The 21,092-nt window shown below is 42.0% G+C and overlaps 2 protein-coding genes across 6 annotated transcripts in view; both read left to right on the top strand.

Moving 5' to 3' along the window:
• TXNRD1 (thioredoxin reductase 1) overlaps positions 1 to 21,092 on the top strand; it is a 105,101-nt gene that overhangs the window by 10,956 nt on the left and 73,053 nt on the right. For 4 of the 5 annotated variants that reach the window (XR_015253384.1, XM_086712491.1, XM_025926656.2 and 1 more), the window contains 3 exons: positions 11,920 to 12,042; positions 14,145 to 14,217; positions 16,680 to 16,799. Coding sequence is in view for 4 of the 5 variants with exons in the window: in XM_086712491.1 (XP_086568617.1) it covers positions 11,956 to 12,042; positions 14,145 to 14,217; positions 16,680 to 16,799 (280 nt within the window). In the remaining variant the exon portion in view is untranslated. Of the gene's footprint in view, positions 1 to 9,855; positions 10,175 to 11,919; positions 12,043 to 14,144; positions 14,218 to 16,679; positions 16,800 to 21,092 lie in introns of those variants that run through there. The other variant, XM_086712492.1, reaches the window with a different exon arrangement.
• EID3 (EP300 interacting inhibitor of differentiation 3) lies at positions 2,087 to 3,498 on the top strand. The gene has a single exon (XM_025926657.2). The coding sequence runs from the start codon at positions 2,111 to 2,113 to the stop codon at positions 3,221 to 3,223; it is 1,113 nt and encodes a 370-aa protein (XP_025782442.2). The 5' UTR covers positions 2,087 to 2,110; the 3' UTR covers positions 3,224 to 3,498.

Below are 21,092 nucleotides of genomic sequence, written 5' to 3'. Positions count from 1 at the left end.
GTGTGTTGGATCTGTGTTTTCCCACTGATCTGTGAAATTAATATTTTGCTGCCAAATAACTTGCAGTAGGGGCTGGAACAAAGTTTTCATCTACATTCATTTATACATTCAAACATGCATATTCCAATGTATCCATGTGAACACACAGCTTTGCTTGGAAGATTTAAAATCAGATTCTTGCTTTAGAGAAGTTCAGTCTAATAGAGCAGGATAATATATATGCATCAGTAACTATAACGCCTGGTGCTTTTGAAAAATGCACGTTTTCCCCCCTGAATTACCTCTACTTAAAATAATGGGGGATGAAGAGTAATGTAAATAGTTTAGAGAAACTTAATACTAGGGTTTACTGTTCACGCATTTGCAAGAAACTTTCTGGTAAAGACAGGAAAAATGACCCAGTCTAGACGCATGGGAAGGAAGGTAGGGCTAATTTACTACCTCTTGGTGCCTTGAAATCAGAATTGACAGGTGCAGTGGTATTTGTCTCCCCGCACCCCCAATTAAAATGGCACCTGTTGAAGTGAAAAGCTTTTGATCTGGGTTGAGAGTGTACTTTTTTGTTCTCTTTAAAAACAAAATGTATTCCTTCTTGGGGCGCCTGGGTGGCGCAGTCGGTTAAGCATCCGACTTCAGCCAGGTCACGATCTCGCGGTCTGTGAGTTCGAGCCCCGCGTCAGGCTCTGGGCTGATGGCTCAGAGCCTGGAGCCTGTTTCCGATTCTGTGTCTCCCTCTCTCTCTGCCCCTCCCCCGTTCATGCTCTGTCTCTCTCTGTCCCAAAAATAAATAAACGTTGAAAAAAAAAATTAAAAAAAAAAAAGAGAAAAAAAAAATGTATTCCTTCTTGTTACATCTGCTTTGCTGCTTGTGAGACTGATGAGCTAAATAAGCCCTTTCCCCCAACTGTGCGGGGATTCCCGGTGAATTTTCCAATGTAGTCACTCGATTTACATCATTCGCTTCCTTTTTCTTCCAACAGATTGTGTTTAAAATTTTCATAGCTTTGGGGCGCCTGGGTGGCTTGGTCGGTTGAGTGTCTGACTTCGGCTCAGGGCATGATCTCACAGTCCGTGAGTTCGAGCCCCGCGTTGGGCTCTGTGCTGACAGCTGAGAGCCTGGAGCCTGTTTCAGATTCTGTGTCTCCCTCTCTCTCTGCCCCTCCCCTGTTCATGCTGTCTCTCTCTGTCTCAAAAAAATAAATAAACGTTAAAAAAAAATTAAAAAAAAATTTTTTTTTTTTCATAGCTTTGCTTACCTTTTAGGGTTCAGATTTACTCTCCATTCAGTCTGTGGTCTTTAGCTTTTGGCAAACTTTCAAAGAAACCTCTCTTTTGCAGAGACTGCACCCACTTTATTCTTCCACCCTTGGGTGGTGGAGAACCAAAGGTCACTTGAGTAATGCCTGACCTGCCACCACTTTAGCTCATGCGCTAGCCGACACTCTCTTGCCTCTTGCCTCGCAACTGCCTCTGCCCTAGTTTGGAGGGGGTCTGGCTTTTGAGGGCCCGTGAAGGTAATTAATGCAAACAGCCACTTTGCAAGTGAACTCTGAGAGTTCGGCCTATTTGTAGTGGAGGTTCAGCAACTCACAATGCTTGGCTTTATGGGCAGTTTACAACGCAGCCAGATTCAGTTCTCAAAAAACCAAAACCCCAAGGACCCTGCCTTTTAATCAGAGAAGAACGAAAAACATAGGCTGACCTAACTGCAAGGTGACGGCAAATGTTTTAAAGTGCAGGAGCTTTGACCCTCCCCTCCCCCATTTTGCTATGATTGTCTAGGTATTTCTTTGAATGCCAGAGGACACTGTCAGTAATTGCTAAAATAATAGCTATCTGTTGAGCGGGTATTATCGTAGTGTGGACAGGGGGCCCCATTATTGCGCACGTTCTGTGCTGTGCGGCAGGGAGCCGGTTGCTAACGCGGGTGCGTCTGGGCTCCGCGGGCCTGGGCCGCCGGGAACCGGAGCCACCTGGGGGCGGGGCCTCGGGACCCCGCCAGTGCGCATGGGCGACGTCTTCTCCTACGGACCCCCTTCAATTTCCGCCATGGTCGGAAACGTAGCGAATGCAGTTAGCTGAGTGTCAGCTGAGCGCGCCGGTCGCCGGAATGTCTCATGAAAAAGGCTCCTTGAGGGGAGGCGTAGAGAAAGGAGAGGAGCCAGCGGGGACCATCGCTGGTAGTGCGTTCTCTGTGAAGCGGGTGGAGGACGAGGAAGAACCGATGAAGGTGGAAGTGGCGGTGGGGGCTGATGGCTGCCCTGACGACCTCAGCTGCCGGGAGGCCGACATAGACCCATACCTCCTAGGGCTTGCGGATGACGAGAAATGCCGGAAAATCCGCAGGCAGTACCGACAGCTCATCTATAGTGTCCAGCAGAACCGTGATGACATAGTGAACACGGCGAGCGACACGTTAACCGAGGCCCTTGAAGAAGCCAATGTCCTGTTTGATGGAGTGAGCCGAACCAGAGAAGCAGCACTCGATGCCCAGTTTCTTGTTTTGGCTTCTGATTTGGGTAAAGAGAAAGCAAAGCAACTGAACTGTGATATGAGCTTTTTTAATCAAGTAGCGTTTTGTGACTTTCTGTTTATATTTGTGGGCCTGAACTGGATGGAAGATGATGAACGTGATGAATTGAGTGGCTGTGATGATAATATAGCTCTTTCCTTCTGGGAGACAGTACAGAAGGAAGCAACATCCTGGATAGTGCAAGCTGAAACATTCCACTTTATTTTTGGTTCATTCAAGTCTAAGCCTTCTGCACCAAAGCCCCGACTTGAACACCAGAAGAAAGCTCACAAAATGGAAGAAAATGGGGCTATGCCTACAAAGCTGAGGAAGTTGGACCTGAGTAATAATCAAGAAGCAACAGAAAAAGAAGTGGAAAGAATCTTGGGATTGTTGCAAACTTACTTTCGAAAGTATCCTGATACTCCCGTGTCCTATTTTGAGTTTGTGATTGATCCAAACTCTTTTTCTCGTACTGTGGAGAATATATTTTATGTTTCTTTCATTATAAGGGATGGTTTTGCAAGAATAAGGCTTGACCAAGACAGGCTGCCAATATTAGAGCCGATTAATATTAACCAAGTGGGTGAGGGAAATGATCCCAGTTCTCATGGTAGAAGACAAGGAGTTATATCTTTAAGTTTACAGGACTGGAAAAATATTGTGGCAACTTTTGAGATTTCAGAGGCTATGATCACAAACTCATACTAGGGACTTTTGTTCTTAGTATAGGATGTATTTTGTGGCTTTTCCAAAGTATCTCAAAATTGAGAGTAAGATCCAAGCAGAAGCACATAGTGTATTTCATGTAAAGTGAAAAAGTATTTTCAAAACATCAGAAATTGTTTTACTGTGCAATGTATTTTTTTTTTTGGTAGTTTATGAAGTTGTCATGATCTGTTATTAAAAAATACTCATTGGCATGTTCACGGAAAGATTTTTTTTGAATGCCCATTAAGACTTTACCAATAAAAGTCAGTTCTGAATTTCCTAAAAGGCATTGATAATTTACCAAAAACTCAATTTTATGATGCACTGTGATACTACATTGCTTCTTTTGTTACAGGGAACCAAAGGAATCCCGTATGAGGCTCCGACAAGGTTGGGGGAAGAGTGGGTATTAAAAAAAAAAAAAGTCAAGAAAGACTTTATACATAGGTCAGTGAATAAGCGATGCAACAGTATTTTTAAAAAATGTAGATTCCTTGCTTCATTGCAAGGAAGACTCCATAAGATTAATGCGTGGGTATCCATATTCTAAATAGTTTCACCTGTGATTGGACAAAATAACCTCTACAGTAGATAGGTGAGGCATCATTTAAGTGTGTGCTGAAAGGTAAGTAGGGATTAATCAAAGACAGCAGAGGTATTCTCGGCAGGGGGAATATGGAGGCCAAATAGAGGCCAAGAGTTACAGTCTTTATCTACTTGGTTCATGTCTTTTCTGGCCTCTAATTTCCAAACCCTTTGTGGTTGCTGCTGGTACACAGATTGGCCTTCAGAATCAGTGGTGTTTCATTATGTAACAGCCTTGAATATTCCCAGTTCAATTTTGTGTTTCTTATGAGGGCTTTAAATGCCTGGAAACTATCTCTGTTTATGCTGAAATATATAACTAACTTGCCCATATGTTCTTTACTTCACCATAAAGACTTGTTTTTTCTTTTTGTTGCTTGCAATTATGAATTACAATCTTAGAAGTTATGCTAAAAATGTGGGTCTTTAAGAAAACAATCTTGAAGGTGCAGAGCATGTCTATTTGTAAGCTACTTTTCTTTCTTTCTTTCTCTTTCTTTCTTTCTCTCTCTTTCCTTCCTTCCTCCCTCCCTCCCTCCCTCCCTCCCTCCCTCCCTCCCTCCCTTCCTTCCTTCCTTCCTTCCTTCCTTCCTTCCTTCCTTCCTTCTCCATGCTGTATGTGGGGCTTGAATGCAGGACCTAGAGATCAAGAGTCACTTGCTCTATGGACTGAGTTGCCCATAAGTTTGTTTTTTTTTTTTTTAAGTTTATTTATTTGGAGCACCTGGATGGCTCGGTTGAGGGTCCGACTTCAGCTTAGGTCATGATCTCACCTTTCGTGAGTTGGAGGCCTGCATCTGACTTGCTGCTGTCAGCACCAAGTCCACTTCAGATCCTTTGTCCCCCCTCTTTCTCTGTCCCTCCCCCACTCAACGCCCTCTCTCTCAAAAAAATAAGTAAACATAAAAAAATGAAGTTCACTTATTTGAGAGACACTGTGAACGGGGGACTGGCAGACAAAATTGCAAAGTAGGCTTCATGACCTGAGCCGAAGCCAAGAGTCAAGTGCTTAGCTGACTGAGCCACCAGGAGCCCCCTAGGCTGCTTTTTTTCATCCCTATAGGAACTTAATCTGGGGTAGTAGTGGACTTTGCCATTAGGCATTATTTGGCAAGTGGATAAGTATCTGGCTTGGGAAGAAGTAACAATGAACTTTCCTACTAAGTCTTGTGTAGAATAGGGAAAGGAAGTCCAAAGACTAAATAAATGGCATCAAGGTTGACAGGAGTGATCCTAATGTGTGTTGGGGACAGATTCTTCAGCAGTAGTTGAGGTTTTTTGCCAAAATAGAAATTTCTCACGAAACTTGTTCAGTTGTTTTCTAAAGTAGCCATTCCTGGGGTGCCTGGGTGGCTCAGTTGTTTAAGGGTCTGACTTCCGCTCAGATCATGATCTTACGGTTTGTGAGTTTGAGCCCTGCATCAGGCTCTGTTACTAACAGTTCAGAGCCTGGAGCCTGCTTCGGATTCTTTCTCCCTCTCTCTGCCCTTTGCCCACTTGTGCTCTGTCTCTTTCTCTCTCTCTTAAAAATACATAAACGTTAAAAAAAAATAAAGTAGCCATTCCTTCCCCTTTTCCTTCCTTTCTTTCCTTTTTTTTTTTAAAGTTTTTTATTTTGAGAGAGAGGGAGCATGGGAGTGCAGGGGAGGGGCAGAGAGAGAGGAAGAGAGTGAGAATCTCAAGCAGCCTGCATACTGAGAGTCCCACTGCAGGGCTCGAACTCAATAGCGAGATCATGACCTGAGCTGAACTCAAGTTGGATGCTTAACTGACTGACCACCCAGGCGCCCCTCTTTCCCCCTTTTTCATAAAGGAATGCTTACCTTGCTGGGTGTGCCACCCTTTGATTTATTTAGCATCATGGAAGTATCATTTGGTTTCGCTGATTCTCATTTTAGCCTGTCTTTAGTACCCAAGTTCCTTGGGTTTTCCAGAGATTTGCCATTAGAGGAAAAGAATTTCTTAGTAGCAAGAGGATTCTGCCTCACTTTTTTTACTCATCACTGGATTGCTCAGTTAAGTGCCCAGTGTCTTTACAGAGTATTGGAGACTTGACTAAAAGCATCAGTAGAGAATGTACAGATTTGGGGGGAAGGTAATTTTAGGGGCCTTCTCTAAAGTTAACGGCTTTTAAAATCTAAATCATGTTGACCACTTGTTTCTGTTTTTACTGTGACACCTTAGTTGCCACATGATTTTGAAATTAAAGTGACAGCTTACCTTGAAGGAAAAAATAATTGACTGATAGATAATTACAGAGATTAGATATGAGGCAAACTGCAGATCTGCTGGTTTCCCAGGAATATAATTAGAGGGGCTTAAATTTCACAGGTTCAATAAAATCAACTGAAATTTAGGAGAATATTACAGAAAGAATTTTTAACTAGAACTTTATTGTGTAACAGAACCACTTTCTGATCAAAGCACCTGGAATCAAATCCTGACTTAATTAACGTTCTAGTTAGAGGCTTTGGGCAAATTATTGAACGTGTAAACCATAGGTTTTTGATTTGCTAAATAGGAATAACACCTGTCTCTTAAGTTTACAATAAGGATAAAATTGGAAAATGTATGTGACAAGGACAGTTGGCTCTTAAACAATGAGGGGTTTAGGGACACCATCCCCCCCTGCACAGTCAGAAATGCAACTGTAACTTTTGATTCCCCCAGAACTTAACTACTAATAGCCAACTGTTGACCAGAAGCCTTACTGTTAACATAAAGTCAATTAAAACATATTTTGTATGTTATATGTATTATATACTATATTCTATAATAAAGGAAGCTAGAGAAAATAGGAAAATCATAATACTGAGAGGAAGAGAAATATGCTTATAATACTCTATTTATTGAAAAATCCGCATATAAGTAGACTGCATTTCAAACCCATGTTGTTGGAGGGTCAGCTGTACTTAGAAACCTGAGTTCCGGGGTATGGTATAGTGAGAAGAGCAAGAGCTTAGTAATCATTTACTCCTGGGTTCAATTCTTAATTCATCGGGCGACTTTCTTCATCTCTAAGGGCTTCTATATTATCGTTTATGAGATGACCACATTGGAAGGCTATTGTGAGGACTAGATGGGATAATATATACAAATGGGATAATATATGCAAAGCACCTCGCACAGTGTCTGGCTCAGGAGTGAGCCCTCATATTAGGGCCTCCTCTCAGGGTCAGAAATTCTGTGCTGTAAGCTACTTTAGTGGTGACATCTCTGTCATGGTTCATTCACTTTATATCTACATAGGACTTCCTCATGCTTTTGCCTTTGTCTTGGGGAATCTATTATCAAGTGATTGGAATTGGCAATCGTTACTTACTCAGCAGTTGTTTGAGTGTTCACTGTACCAGATGCTGGTCTAGGCAGTGGGGGGGAAGTGGTGGACAGGAAATGGACCGTCTCTTAGGGAATTTATGTTTTAGTGCATGTAGTAGTGTCCTATTGCTGCTGTAACAAATTACCACACTTTTAGTGGCTTAAAATAACAGAAAATGTATATTATATCATATTACAGTTCTAGAGGTTGAAAGTCTCGTATCTGTTTCTCTGGGCTAAAATCAAGGTGTTAGCAGAACTGGTTCTGCTGAGGCTCTGAGGGGAGAATCTGTTTTCTTGTCAGTTTCAGAGGCCACCTGTAATCCTTGCTTTACAGGGTCTTCCTCCCATTTTCAGACTTGCCGGTGCAACTTCTTAAGTCTGTCTTCACATTTACTACTGTAGTGAAGTCTCCCTCTGCTTCCTTGTATAAGGTTATGGTATGTGTTAATGGAGTTGCAAGAAGCAAAAGGAAAAAGTTGTTTGGGAAATTTAGGAAGACCTTAATGGAAGAAACGGATATTGTATGGGAGACTTAGAATGTTGGTAAAAGAACCCACTGCCCCCCCCCCCCCCAACTCCTGAAGGAATGCCTTAGAAAGGGTGATGTGTTTGTGTGTATTGAATAAAAATAATATAACATCGGTGTTTACTTACTGTTTATATACTGTGTCAGGATTTGATGGGAAGAGGGCATTTCAAGTGAGGTGTGGCACAGGGAAGTGCAGGGGATATCTATTAAACACTCCAGGAACTTTTTGACCATGCAGGTTTCCTTCTCTGGGAAGGGGAGAATTAGTAACCTAAAGAGATTGTTCCTACCAGCGTCTGTGCCGATATGCATTACCCTGCCGTTTGGTGTAGTACAAGGGTATGTTAATTTCATTTTACAAAATAAAAAGACCGACTCCCTAAGGATTAGGTGATGAGCCCAAGTCACCTAGCTTAGAGAGTGGTAGAGCAAGTGTTTTAACCCAGGTCATTTCAACACCAGAGCTGATGTATAATGGTAAGAAAAACTAGTACATGTCTCTGCTCAGTGGATATGAATCATGTTTGGTGGGGAGGAACGTAAAAATCATTCTAATTTTGAAGAAATCTGGGACACTTGAATTGTTTTCTGTGTCGTGCCTTTTCAGAGGTGAGTCTGGAGCAGTGTTTCACTAGGGTTAGGGGTGGGAATAGGCATTTTTCCTAAGAAGCAGATGGAAAAAGTGAAAGAATATCCAGTATGTAAGTCTGGCAAACACCTGCTAGGGGTGAGGTGCTGTGTCCTATAGTACTGCTTCTCAAAGTGAGTTCTTCTGGGGACTTCCTGCGGCCGTAACAGGAAGACCTTGAAGTCAAAATTATCTCCATAATACTAAGATGCTTTTCTCATCTAATTCCTTCACGAGCCTACCATGGAGTTTTCCAGACAGGTGACTTTGTAACAGACTGAACGCATTAAAGATATGAGTGTCTTTTATTAAGACAGGCATTAAAAAGAATTGTACTGTCACTAATTAAAAAGTTATTTTTAGCAAGTATGTTTAACAGTAATGCTTAAGGCATTTAATATTTTAATTTACAATATTTTAATATTAACATTTCTTAGTTTTAATTTCTGTACACTAAAATTGATAAATAAACCTCACATTAACCAAAGCTCTTTGGGGTCCTACATAATTTAAGGTTGTAAAGGGATCCTAAGACTAAAAAGTTTGAGAATTCTTGTTCTTTATCAGGTAATATAGTCAGTGGCCACTATTTCTAACAAGCATAATTGGAGGAGAAGGGGGGGGGCATTTTTCTTTTCTGTCTTACCCATCTGTGTGTTCCTCCTTGACCTTGGGGGAGCTTTATTCTACTGCCTATCTTGTTTATATTTTGGTGGCAAACCACTTAACTTAGACCTTAAGGATAGCAATTTCAGTTTTAAGTTGGATTGGAATTTGAAAACACTATGTGTAGTTTTGGGGTCAGTGGACTGCTTTAGTTGCCTGTGTCTTACCGTTATACTTACAGAGTCAAAAGTGTTCAGGCTCACTTAGTTTTCTTCATAAAATCTGTATTCTGGTTGATACAATTTGACTTCAAGCTTGAATAAGAATCAGGTGTGATCCAGAATTTCAGGACAGAACAGATTATACATTGGTGGCTTTTCAGCATGACAGTGCGTTTTCTTTCTTTTGTTCTAGTAGATAATGGTGGGGGTGGTTATGAAATGGGTAGTTTTCATTTAGACAGCCAGTGACGGTCTTCCAGCACTGTGCCAAGTACCTGCAGATAAAACTGAGGCTGAGATTAAAATGGTAATACGTTATTTTTCCAAAAGGACATCTGGCTGCATTTATTAATTCTTTTTTTTTTTTTTTTTAATTTTTTTTTCAACGTTTATTTATTTTTGGGACAGAGAGAGACAGAGCATGAACGGGGGAGGGGCAGAGAGAGAGGGAGACACAGAATCGGAAACAGGCTCCAGGCTCTGAGCCATCAGCCCAGAGCCCGACGCGGGGCTCGAACTCACGGACCGCGAGATCGTGACCTGGCTGAAGTCGGACGCTTAACCGACCGTGCCACCCAGGCACCCCATTTATTAATTCTTTTAAGCCAGCAAGTCAGCCTGCGCTCCTGGAGACCAACTGGAGAGTAACGTTTGTTACCTGAAGCTTGTAATGGTCCTGTGATCTGAATGGCTATTATTACCAAATTGTTTTTCCCCCCACAGTGCCTCGTACTGAAGGAGGAGCCTCTGCCAAAATGCCAGTAGATGAATACTGGCTGTGTTTGCCAGCCTCTCACGTTAGACCTTTTGTACAGACGGTCAGGTTGATGCAGTCTTGTCCCCATTGTTGCTGGTACCCACGTGCTCTCCCTTCAGTCTCTGAGCCGTCAGGTGCACCTGCCACCCTGCCAAGGGGCAGCCACGGTGCCATGCCTCTTCCTGCACCTTCCTCCAGTGCGCCCCCTTCCGCGTCCCCAGCATCCTGCTCTACTGACCCTAAGCTCTGCCCTTCGCCCCCTACAGCTGATGGTAGGCAGGAGAAAAACGTGGCGTCGGGGCTGGTAAGTTTGGGGGACTTTTATCGATTATTGAGATTAAAACTTCATTTTTAAACACACTTTTTTGTTGCTGGTATAACATTTAGCACACATGTTTGTTTTAATAAAAGGTAATATTAAAAATACCACCAAAACAGGAGGCACCTGGTTGGCTCTGTTGATTAAGCATCCGACTCTTGAGCTCAGCTCAGGGCTTGATCTCAGGGTCATGAGTTCAAGCCCCGCTCTGGGAGCGAAGCCTGCTTTAAAAAATAATCACCAAAACAGTGTTCCAAGCTAATATGAAATATAACTCATGTATATAAAACCTAGTGAAATGAAATGGCTTTTGAAGTTAAAAGTCTATAATATTTATATTATAAAGTCTGTTATGTGCCAAGTACATGGAAACTAATACAGTATAGGAGGCCTCGTGCCTAGGTAGATTAAAGCAGTAAGCTTTAGGGGTGCCTGGCTGGCTCAGTGGGTAGAGCATACAACTCTCGATCTCAGGGTTGTGAGTTCGAGCCCCATGTTCGGTGGAGAGATTACTTAAAACAACTAAAAAAATACATTTAAAAAAATGTGTTCTTAAAAAAAAGTTGTACAGAGTTGTGCTTAATTTATTGTCTCCCGCACCCTCCCCCACTTTTTATTTCTTTCCTTATATAAAGTATCTTGGGAGGCTCCTGGGTGGCTCAGTCAGTTAAGCGTCCAGCTGACTCAGGTCATGATTTCACGGCTCATGAGTTCAAGCCCCACATCAGGCTCTGGGCTGACAGCTCAGAGCCTGGAGCCTGCTTCGGATTCTGTGTCTCCCTCTCTCCCTCTCTCTCTCTCTCTGCCCCTCCCACACTGTGCGCAGGCGCGATCTCTCTCTCTCTCTCTCTCTCTCCCTCCCTCCCTCCCTCAAAAATAAATAAACATAAAAAAATAAATAAAATGCCTTGGAAAAGCAGGGACTTTTACATTTAACTTTTCTTGTAGGTAAATGTCAATTAATGCTTTTGTTCTGAACTTTTACCTGAGCAATGTAGAAAAGTCTTAAGTATTTGGCTAATCTGTTTCAGTTGCTATTTACCAGGCCTCTATCTTTTTTTTTTTGTTTTAATATTTATTTTTTAGGAGAGCACAAGCGGGAGAGGGGCAGAGGGAGGGGGGCAGAGGATCGGAAACAGGCTCTGTGCTGACAGGATAACAGCAGTGAGCCCAGTGTGGGGCTCAAACTCAAGAACTGTGAGATCGTGACCTGAGCCGAAGTCGGACGCTCAGCCAGGTGCCCCTACCAGACCGCTATCCTAATCTGAGAACTTAGGCCACTTATTTTTGTACCTTTGGCCAGAAAATAAAGATGACTACTGAATGGTTATTGATGGTTTTATTAAAAACATACAGTACAAATATTTTAAAAACCAAATTTAAAACCTAGTGTAATAATTCTGGGGAAAAAGGACTGATGATCATACTTCATTTAGGACTAAATTGATTTTGTTGGAATGTCAGGGTCTAACATTAGAAGTACTATATGAACATTTCAGTTAGCAATCTGTGATGCAAAAAGGAATTAGGACAGTCCTAACAAAAAGCAAATTCTTGGTCACCACTTGAAAAGAGGGTTGAACATTTTCTTCTTGCGTGCTGTGATAGGAGTTAAACGATATTTTTCCTTTGAATATTCCTTTTGCTTTTTTCAGAGAAAGGTTTTCTCACAAAACTTTTCGGCATTGCTGCTTTTTTAAGTTAACTTATTTCCTCTTCCTTTTCTTTAGGCTTATCAGGAGGGCAGACTTCAAAAGCTACTGAAAATGAACGGCTCGGAGGGTCTTCCCGAGTCCTATGACTATGACCTCATCATCGTTGGAGGCGGCTCAGGAGGGCTGGCAGCTGCTAAGGCAAGGCTCCTGTGTGTCATCTGGGTGATGGGTAGGAGTCACGCTCCTGATAGACGTCCGCCGGTTCTCACTGGAATTAGGTTGAGCCACTCTTGTGACATTCTGCACCTTAACTCGGGCAGGACATGTTTACAAAGGGACTATTTTGTAAATCAGTTTTCCAGGTTGAACTGTACCTTCTTTGTGAAAGTACTTCTACATGACAGTACCGTGCCCCGTATTTTGGGACACATTTTCATTCATTTTAAGTTTGGCTGACTTTTCAAAGATAATAAAGGTGTGGTATAGAAACAGTTTGAAATTAAATAAATATATTTCTTACTCTTTATAAATATCAATATTAGGTTTTTTTCACTTTGATGATTTTCCTCTTCACAGGCCCTCCTCCCCAGTAGAAAAATGGAGAGCAATTGGATTCCTTAAACTTAATCATTAAAAACGTTTGCCTCCTGGGGCACCTGGGTGGCTCGGTCGGTTAAGCGTCTGATCTTGAGGTCTGTGAGTTCAAGCCCTGCATCAAGCTCTGTGTTGTCAGCTCAGAGCCTGGAACCTGCTTCAGTTTCTGTGTCTCCCTCTCTCTCTCTGCCCCTCCCCCACTCGCTCGCGCACGCTCTATCTCAAAAATACACATTAAAAAAAATTGAAAATGTTTGCCTCCTTTGTATAAGAAGTGAACTAAGAGAATACCCACTAACTCTGGTCTGGGGGTCATGGGGGAGAGGAAGTATAAATAAGGGAGTTTAAGGAATGAGATTCCTGGTCCTAAATTGAGATACATCTTCTATGTGTGAGGGGCCAAGGGCCCTTGGGACTGTCATCCTTCTCCAACAGGTACTTTTATTTTTTTTTTAAGTTTATTCATTTTGAGAGAGAGAGAGAGAGAGAGAGAGCATGTGCATGCATGCGTGTGCATGTGGGTGGGGGGTTGCAGAGAGAGAGGGAGAGAGAGAATCCCAAGTAGGCTCTGTGCTGACAGCTGTCTTTCTCTCTCTCAAAAATAAACCAACGTTAAAAAATTTTTTTAAAATAAAAGATGACATGGTTTAAAAGGTGTAGCTTGTGGGTCAGTAAGGGTAGATTAAAATGAAGCTGCCCAAATGAGGAGCAGGCCAGCATCTGGCATGAAGCCATACTTAGCTATAAATAATTCAGTAATAATACTGGATGTATTTTACTCTAGTTCTGGTGAGTTTTAGTTTCCTTCTATTAAAAAAATTTTTTTTTAATGTTTATTTTTGAGAGAGAGCATTATAGAACATGAGTGGAGGAGTGACAGAGAGAGAGAGGGAGACACAGAATCGGAAGCAGGCTCCAGGCTCTGAGCTGTCAGCACAGAGCCCGACGTGGGGCTCGAACTCACGAACTGCAATTGGACACTTAACCGACTGAGCCACCCAGGCGCCCCTCGTTCTGTTGGTTTTAAAGGAAACATAGACTCAATCCTTTCAAATAACCTTTGGAGGTTGTAGTTGCCAATACACAAAACTTATTCTCTGAAAAAGATAAAGGATACTCTGCAAAATGAACTGACTATTGTCATCACTTCCCTAAAATCTGTTTGGAAAGCTCATAGATACCATCACCTTTCTTACTGGCTTTTCATGTGAAATTTTAGGAAATCTGACGATTTTAGAAGAAAAACTTTTCCAATATTCTGCCTAGATACTGAATTAGATAAAACTTCAAATACTTTCAGAAATACTTACAGAATACAGATTGAATCAAGGGTTGTAGACTGTCCTAAATCTTTTTTACTGGCTATTCACCTGCCTGCTTAGAAAAGACCCCAGGTTCTTCAGATTATTGCTTAATATGTTACTGTTTGCATGGAATTATGTAAGAGGATACTAGTGTGTCCAGAAGACAGTTTTACAACTGTGCTCTGTATGTTCTTTACAACTACCCTGTGACTGTCTCAGTTGCCTAATTTTTATTTTGGAGTCTCACTAACCATCTTGGTGCAGTATCTGAAGTTCCAGGCAGTAATAACTGGTTATGCTGTGGGCACTGTAGCTTAATAAGAATAGCTTGGATTTTTAACAGTCCATTTCTAGTCTGTCATGGTCACCTTTCGAGTTCATTTTAATACGTTTATTTTCTAGGAGGCAGCCAAATATGACAAGAAGATATTGGTCCTGGATTTTGTCACTCCAACCCCCCACGGAACTAGATGGGGTAAGCTTTGAAGTATTTTAGAAGTGGATTGGTAGGAGCAGGCTTTTCCCTGGCATATGTTTAAATGGCTCCTAAAACCCAACTGAACATTTAAAAGTTAAATTAAAACAACAAAAAAGATATATGCCTCTTTCACTTGTGCTAAGTTAAAATGGAAATGTTAAATGTTGAAAATTTGGAGTTTCTGGCAGTGTCAGGATGATGCAACACCTTCTCCACAGCTGTCATGATGATTTAAAACCAAAGATTTGAGTAATTTGGTAAACTTAGGGATTTAAGGACTGAAAGTTGAAACACTTACCTGTGGGTTTCTATTTTGAAACCAGTTCCTACATTCGATAAGAACTGGAATCAGATATCTCAGTGGAGAGCCCGTGCTGCTTCCGAATCTTGTTGAATCAGTGTTCTGCATTCATTTATTCCACAGATGTTAATTGAACACTTACTGCAAACCAGGGCATTGGAGATGTAGCAGTAGGTGCGGTAGACGTGAAGTTCTTGTCCTTGTGGAGTTTATATGCTAGCGGGGAGACAAGAGATAAGCAAGAACTTTACAAATTATGATGAGTGGTACTAAAAAAAATTATATGGTGGGATAGAGAGGAACTGGGTAGAGGAAAGAGTTTAACTTTGGGAAGATTATCAAGGAAGGCCTCTGAAGAGGTGGCCTTTAAATGAGGCCAAAAGAGGGGCGCCTGGGTGGCGCAGTCGGTTAAGCGTCCGACTTCAGCCAGGTCACGATCTCGCGGTCCGTGAGTTCGAGCCCCGCGTCAGGCTCTGGGCTGATGGCTCGGAGCCTGGAGCCTGTTTCCGATTCTGTGTCTCCCTCTCTCTCTGCCCCTCCCCCGTTCATGCTCTGTCTCTCTCTGTCCCAAAAATAAATAAACGTTGAAAAAAAAAAAATTTAAATGAGGCCAAAAGAATAAGAATGAACCAGCTATGCCAAAAGCTGAGGAAGAACCTTCCAGGGGACTTTTCTCGGTCTCTGTCACAGAATAAAACATATAAAGGCCCTGAGGCAGGTGGGAGTCCTTCATGGTGGTAGCCTGGGTGATACGAGCTGGAGGTAAGATTAGAGACGAAGGCAGGTGTCAGGCTGTACAGGTCTCAATAGGCCGAGATGAGGAATTGGACCTAATCAAAGCCTAGTAGGAAGCCTTTGAGAAGAGGATTGATGGGATACATAAATTTTACCAAGATGACTTAGCTGCTCTCATTAGGAGGCAAGAAGCAGGAACTCTTGGATAAGAGAGTGTCTCACTTTCTAATTCATCCATTCAACAAATATTTATTAGGTGTCAGTGTTGTGTTGGACACTATTCTTTTTTTTTTTTAATTTTTTTTAACGTTTACTCATTTTTGAGAGACAGAAAGAGACAGAACGTGAGTGAGGGAGGGGCAGAGAGAGAGGGAGACACAGAATTTGAAGCAGGCTCCAAAAAGCAGCTGTGGGCTGTCAGCTCAGAGCCTGATGCAGGGCTCAAACCCACGAACTGTGAGATCATGACCTGAGCTGAGGTCAGATGCTTAACCAGCCGAGCCACTCAAGTGCCCCATTTTTTTTTTTTTTTAAGTTCATTTATTTTGAGAGAGAGAGAGAGAGAGGGGGGGGGAGAGAATCCCAAGCAAGCAGGCTTCTCATTGTCAGCACAGAGCCCGATATGGAGCTTGAACCATGAGATCGTGACCTGAGCCAAAGTCGAATGCTTAACCTCCTGTGCCACCCAGGTGCCCCAGGCACTATTCTTGTGCTGGGGGTAGCCCCTCTGGCCTGGGGAGGTTGCGCTCCATAGTGGCAGTCTGGAAGCATTCTCCTCAGAAGGCTTCTGTTTGCTGAGCTGTGACGTCTGCTGCCATCTTGCGATCTCACGCCATTTTGTCTGCCTCCCTGCCTGCCTGTATTTTGTTCTAATGGAGACAGTCTAGCGCCATGTTGTTTAGTCTCAGAGATGCTAAAGCTTGTGTTTGTTTTGGTCATGAATCCTTTTGTGAGCATCCATGAAAGCTGTAGACCACCATCTTAAAAAAAAATGCTCACATACACCACATTTTATATGTAGTTCCAGACCCACCGCAGTCCAACTGTGGCTAGCTTAATAACCCCTTTATCATACAGTTCTGTTCAAAGATTTGGTGGCAGGTATAGGATTGCATGCAAAGTAAAATTTCAATTTCTGGCATCTTTATCAGCAGTCAGTTAATTTTGAATTTTTGAGGGTATGGAAATTGTGGAAATCTCATTTTTCTTTTGTTTGAGGGTGAGGTCACTCACTGTGTTTGATACATAAGGCTCTCTGCGCTTAGAAATGCCTTGAAACTTAGGAATGAATTTGCATAAACAGTATTGGGCTACGTTGGGCAAATAAATTATGATCTTTTGTGGCACATTATAATGATTACTGACCTCTTTCTATCAAGGATCGTGAAACAGGGTATAAACTTATTTCTTGATGTTGTTGCAGGTCTCGGAGGAACATGCGTGAATGTGGGTTGCATACCTAAAAAACTGATGCACCAAGCGGCTTTGTTAGGACAAGCCGTGCAAGACTCTCGAAACTACGGTTGGAAGATCGAGGAGACAGGTGTGGTGGGAGAGGCTGCTTGTGTTTTTGAGGGGTGCGAGCTGTGGTCTGGGGACGCAGCATCCATTTTTACAAGACTGGAGGATAATCTGGAAGTTTTTATTGTTTATGTTTTTTATGTATAAAATGACTGCAATTACCTTGCGTCACTAGCTGCACAGAACGGATACTGTCCTTAGAGTGTCTTTCTGTAATAGAAAACCAGAAATTTTTCAGGGGCGCCTGGGTGGCTCAGTCGGTTAAGCGTCCGACTTCGGCTCAGGTCATGATCTCACAGTTTGTGAGTTCGAGCCCTGTGTCGGGCTCCGTGCTGACAGCTCAGAGCCTGGAGCCTGCTTTGGGTTCTGTGTCTCTCTCTCTCTCTGCCCTGCTCATGCTCTGACTCTGTCTCTCAAAAATGAATAAACTTAAAAAAAAAAAAAAAAAAAAAAAAAGAAAACCAGAATTTTTTCAGGTAAATTCGTTTTGTATTATTCCTATTTTGTTTTAAACTAATCTCCTACACCCAGCATGGGACTTGAACTCACGACCTTGAGATCAGTAGTCATTTGCTCTATCAACTGAGCCAGCCAGATGCCCCTCAAGTCAATTCTTATAATTACATAGAGTTTCATAAGGGAGTGCAAATTTATTTGCTTTCCTTTGAAGTTGTTTTGTTTTTCTCTGTCCAAAGAAATCAGTTTATGAGCGATATTTTTGGGGTGGAGGGACTCTGTTTGTTGAGAAACCGTTGGTTAGTCTTTGGATAAAATATTTAGAGTACCCTAGCAACCCTAGAGAACTTGAAGAGGAATTTGTTGCCTTTAGAAAGTAGGTTTATTTAGAAGAATAAAATGAGGTTGGCACAGCTTCATAGTTAATTAATGACATAGGTCACCGTGTCCTTGAAGAGGGAAACTCTAACCTTATCTAATATTAGTTTCGAGATCTACAGGGTATGGGACATTTGCTAGGGTAAATTATTCTATAAGTTTTTCTGAGTTTTAATTAATAGTTTATTAAATATTAAAAAAAACAAGGCATAAATACATGCTTTGAAAAATTTTGCTCCTACTCAAATTAGTCATGCTTCCTTTGTTTGATGTGTTTACTTCCTGTTTAAAATCAACAGCACTTTTTTTTTTCAAGTCTGGAATCTTAGAAAATCAGTTACTTTAAAAGTTTTCTTACGTTGGGGTCATATCTCTTTCCCAGATCCTTACAAGGCTGTTCTCTGTCCGTGACCTTTGGGGCCTCAGGCAGCCTCATGTCCATTTCTCTTTCCAACAAAAAGGGTAGTTGAGCTGATTCCTTTGACCTGTGGAATATGAATCTAACACATAATCTAGCCATAGTCCACCGCTATTCCCACCTCTACCCCCCCCTCCAAGTTACTATTTACTCCCATGTCTGAATGTCTCCCCACCGAGTCTGCCATTAATACACGCTTTCCTTTCGGGAAGCCTACTTTTGTTTTTCTTTTTAAATTAAAAAAATTTTTTTTACAAACCCTTGTGTCGAGGGCTGACGTTCGCTAGATCACGGTGAGGGAGCTGCTCTGCTACATATGAAGCCGGGACCCAGAAGCAGGTCGTTTACGAATGGTTTGGCACCAGGTTCCCCACAAACGCGTGTCACGTGATGGGCAAGGGGGACGAGCCTGCTTTTAATGTACCTGGTTCATAAGAGGGTCTCCCTTCAGTTAATTTATTAGACTTCTTAGTAGACATTTTAGAAATTTTAGAAATTCTGCTGATAAAGTCATATAATCTTATTGTCGAGCGTCCACTATTTGCAGGTGAGTCCGTGCTGGGGAAATTGAGATGAATAATACAAATTCTGTTAGCATGCAGATTCTGTTAATCACTCATGCACTAACGTCATCGCTGTACAGACCGAGTACCCTGGGAGCCCAGAGGGAGGATGGGTAATGTGATTGAAGTGGTGTCACGTAGTCTTTCCTTTACCCTAGCCTTCCTGACAGCGTTAAAGGTGGGTTATTGTCGTAGGTAGACCTGGGCACAACTTGTGACTTTGCCATTTACTGCCTGTGATGAGGATTGGATACAGTAGTGTGGTAAAATAGCTGCCACTCAGCAAACATTAGTTTCTGTCCTTTCCTCTGGACTTGCTGCTTTTAATTCTTCTGTTCAGGGTTTCAATAAATTAGAGTAGACCCTGGCAAGCACTTGGCAAGCACTTGGTTCTTTGGTTACTGATTTGTAGGAAAACCTTTACAGATACTAAAGGAAGTTGTATATTTGAACGAAGTTAGTTTCCTCTTAAAGAGGACACGTAACAGGAATATTAATCTGAAAAAGTCTAGAATTTGTTGGAAAAAGTAAGTTTGTTCCGAGCAAATTTTGATTGACGCAGCTTTATAATTTCCATGTACTGTTATCTACGTAGTGGATGCTATCTGTCCCTTAAATCTAGGTAAAAACAGTGCCGGGGAGCTATACGACTCAACCACACAAATTTTATTCATTCACACAGGGGTCTAGTACTCAAATTGGTATATTGTACTAATTGATGTTAGCTTTAAACTGTCAACTCTTAAGAAAAATGAAGTCATTGGAACAGAATTCTTAATTTAAAAATGTAGGAAGTATATATAGCGGGTGGGTCTTTAGAATCTTAAAAAGATAAGAGTTAAGTACAGGCCTCTGCTGAATGTGGATTTTTGTTAACAGGGCCAAGTGAGTTCATTCTAATAAATTCAGTAACCAGGTGGATGGTGGAATAGAACTTGGTGAATTGGCGGATCTTTCCAGCAAAAGAATATCTCTGTAGCTGTCATGTAACAATAAGGACTGGCTATGCTTATTTATGTTGAGTTTATTTCTAAGTTACATAATAAAGAACTAATAAATGTGTAGCCACTGAGGTAATAAAGAGTCACTAGTAGCATGGTCCAGATCCATACGTTAAAACCAGTAAAAGCTCCCTGAATTTCATGGGGTTTTAAAAGTTGGACCAGATCAAAGTTGTTTTATTTGTCTCTCTTTAAAGAAATTATTTATTCAGCTACGTTAACAGTGTTACTTTTGTGTTTCTTCCCCCTTTCCAGGTTTTAACGTTAGAAATACATACTTTTCTGTTTTTAATGCCTTACTCCTCTTGTATTTGTTAGCAGCAGCAATCCCAACGTGTTTGATGAGAGCTGTGCCCTGTATTTAAATCCCTTTACTCTTGGTAAATGGAAACCCAGCGGTTTGTTTATTCTGTTATCTTCAATTTTCTCATGAAGCCTTGGGACCTCTGAAGCTTGCTGTGGCCTAGCAGAAGGAACCAGAGCTGGGCTTGGTGGGAGAGGCCTTCTGTGCCTGCCAGAGTCTACCACTGAGGCAGCAGTAAATTACCTCCCTCCTTTGAAAATGGTTGTGATGAGGAATATAGTGGATTTAAACAAACGTTACTTTATGTCATTAGATCTTAGAGCGAGAAAGAAACTTGGAGGTGTATTTTTCAAATGGGAACCCCCTAGAGGCTGCTGATCCCTGTTCCCACAGATGAAGTGTGAAGGCTCATTTTACACTTTTTGACTAGAAACCTATCTAATCTCACGTCCTTGACCAAAGAACAGCGCTCTAGTTGTCTGGGAGGGTTGTCTTCTCTGAAGCTGCAGATGGCTCCAGGCATGGTGGAGGAGGAAAGGGACCTGGACCAGGCAGCATAGCTGAATCTGCCTGGGACAGGGGTAGGGGGAGTAACACATCCAGGACTCTGTGTGATCTGCCCTTTTCCTAAAGCTCTGAACTGAGAACGTACAGAGAAAGCCTCAGGCCTTTAAACAAACAAAAACAAACAAACAAACCTGGAGCCCAGTCATGTAAACTGGATGAATTGGTCCTTTCTGGAAGATTTCTTTGCTTTATATATTTTAGATTTATCAATTTGAGTTCCCTGTGCTCAAGAATTAAATCTGCCTTTCAAACATTAAGTATTTGAGGATCCCATTATCATTACAAAGAAAGCAAGATCATTGCAGAGTTACTATTCTGTTCCATTCCTAGTGGAGAAACCGGAAGTGAACTCTATCGTCTTTTTTCTGGTGTTGCTAGGTGGAGGCCAGATGGGCAGGTGGGCAGCGTCCCCCACTCCCGTCGCCCCGCACCTAGTCCTCTTAGAACTGCAGTCACAGTGGCTTCTGCAGTCACTGTCCTTTTAAGTTGAATTGATCTCCCAAAGTCTAACATTTTACGGTTCTGTGAAACGAACACCGATGATCTGTTCTCTAGGAGGCCACAAACCAATTTTTGTGCTGTCATTCCCGATTCCAGACGCTGGCCATTGTGTCTCGTAGACTTGGTT

This window comes from Puma concolor, chromosome B4 (assembly GCF_028749965.1).
Source record: "Puma concolor isolate L17-30 chromosome B4, mPumCon1.1.hap2, whole genome shotgun sequence".
In the NCBI taxonomy this organism is placed as follows: Eukaryota; Metazoa; Chordata; class Mammalia; order Carnivora; family Felidae; genus Puma; species Puma concolor.
The sequence above is the reverse complement of the archived record's forward strand: the minus strand, read 5'-3'. Positions and strand labels throughout refer to the sequence as shown.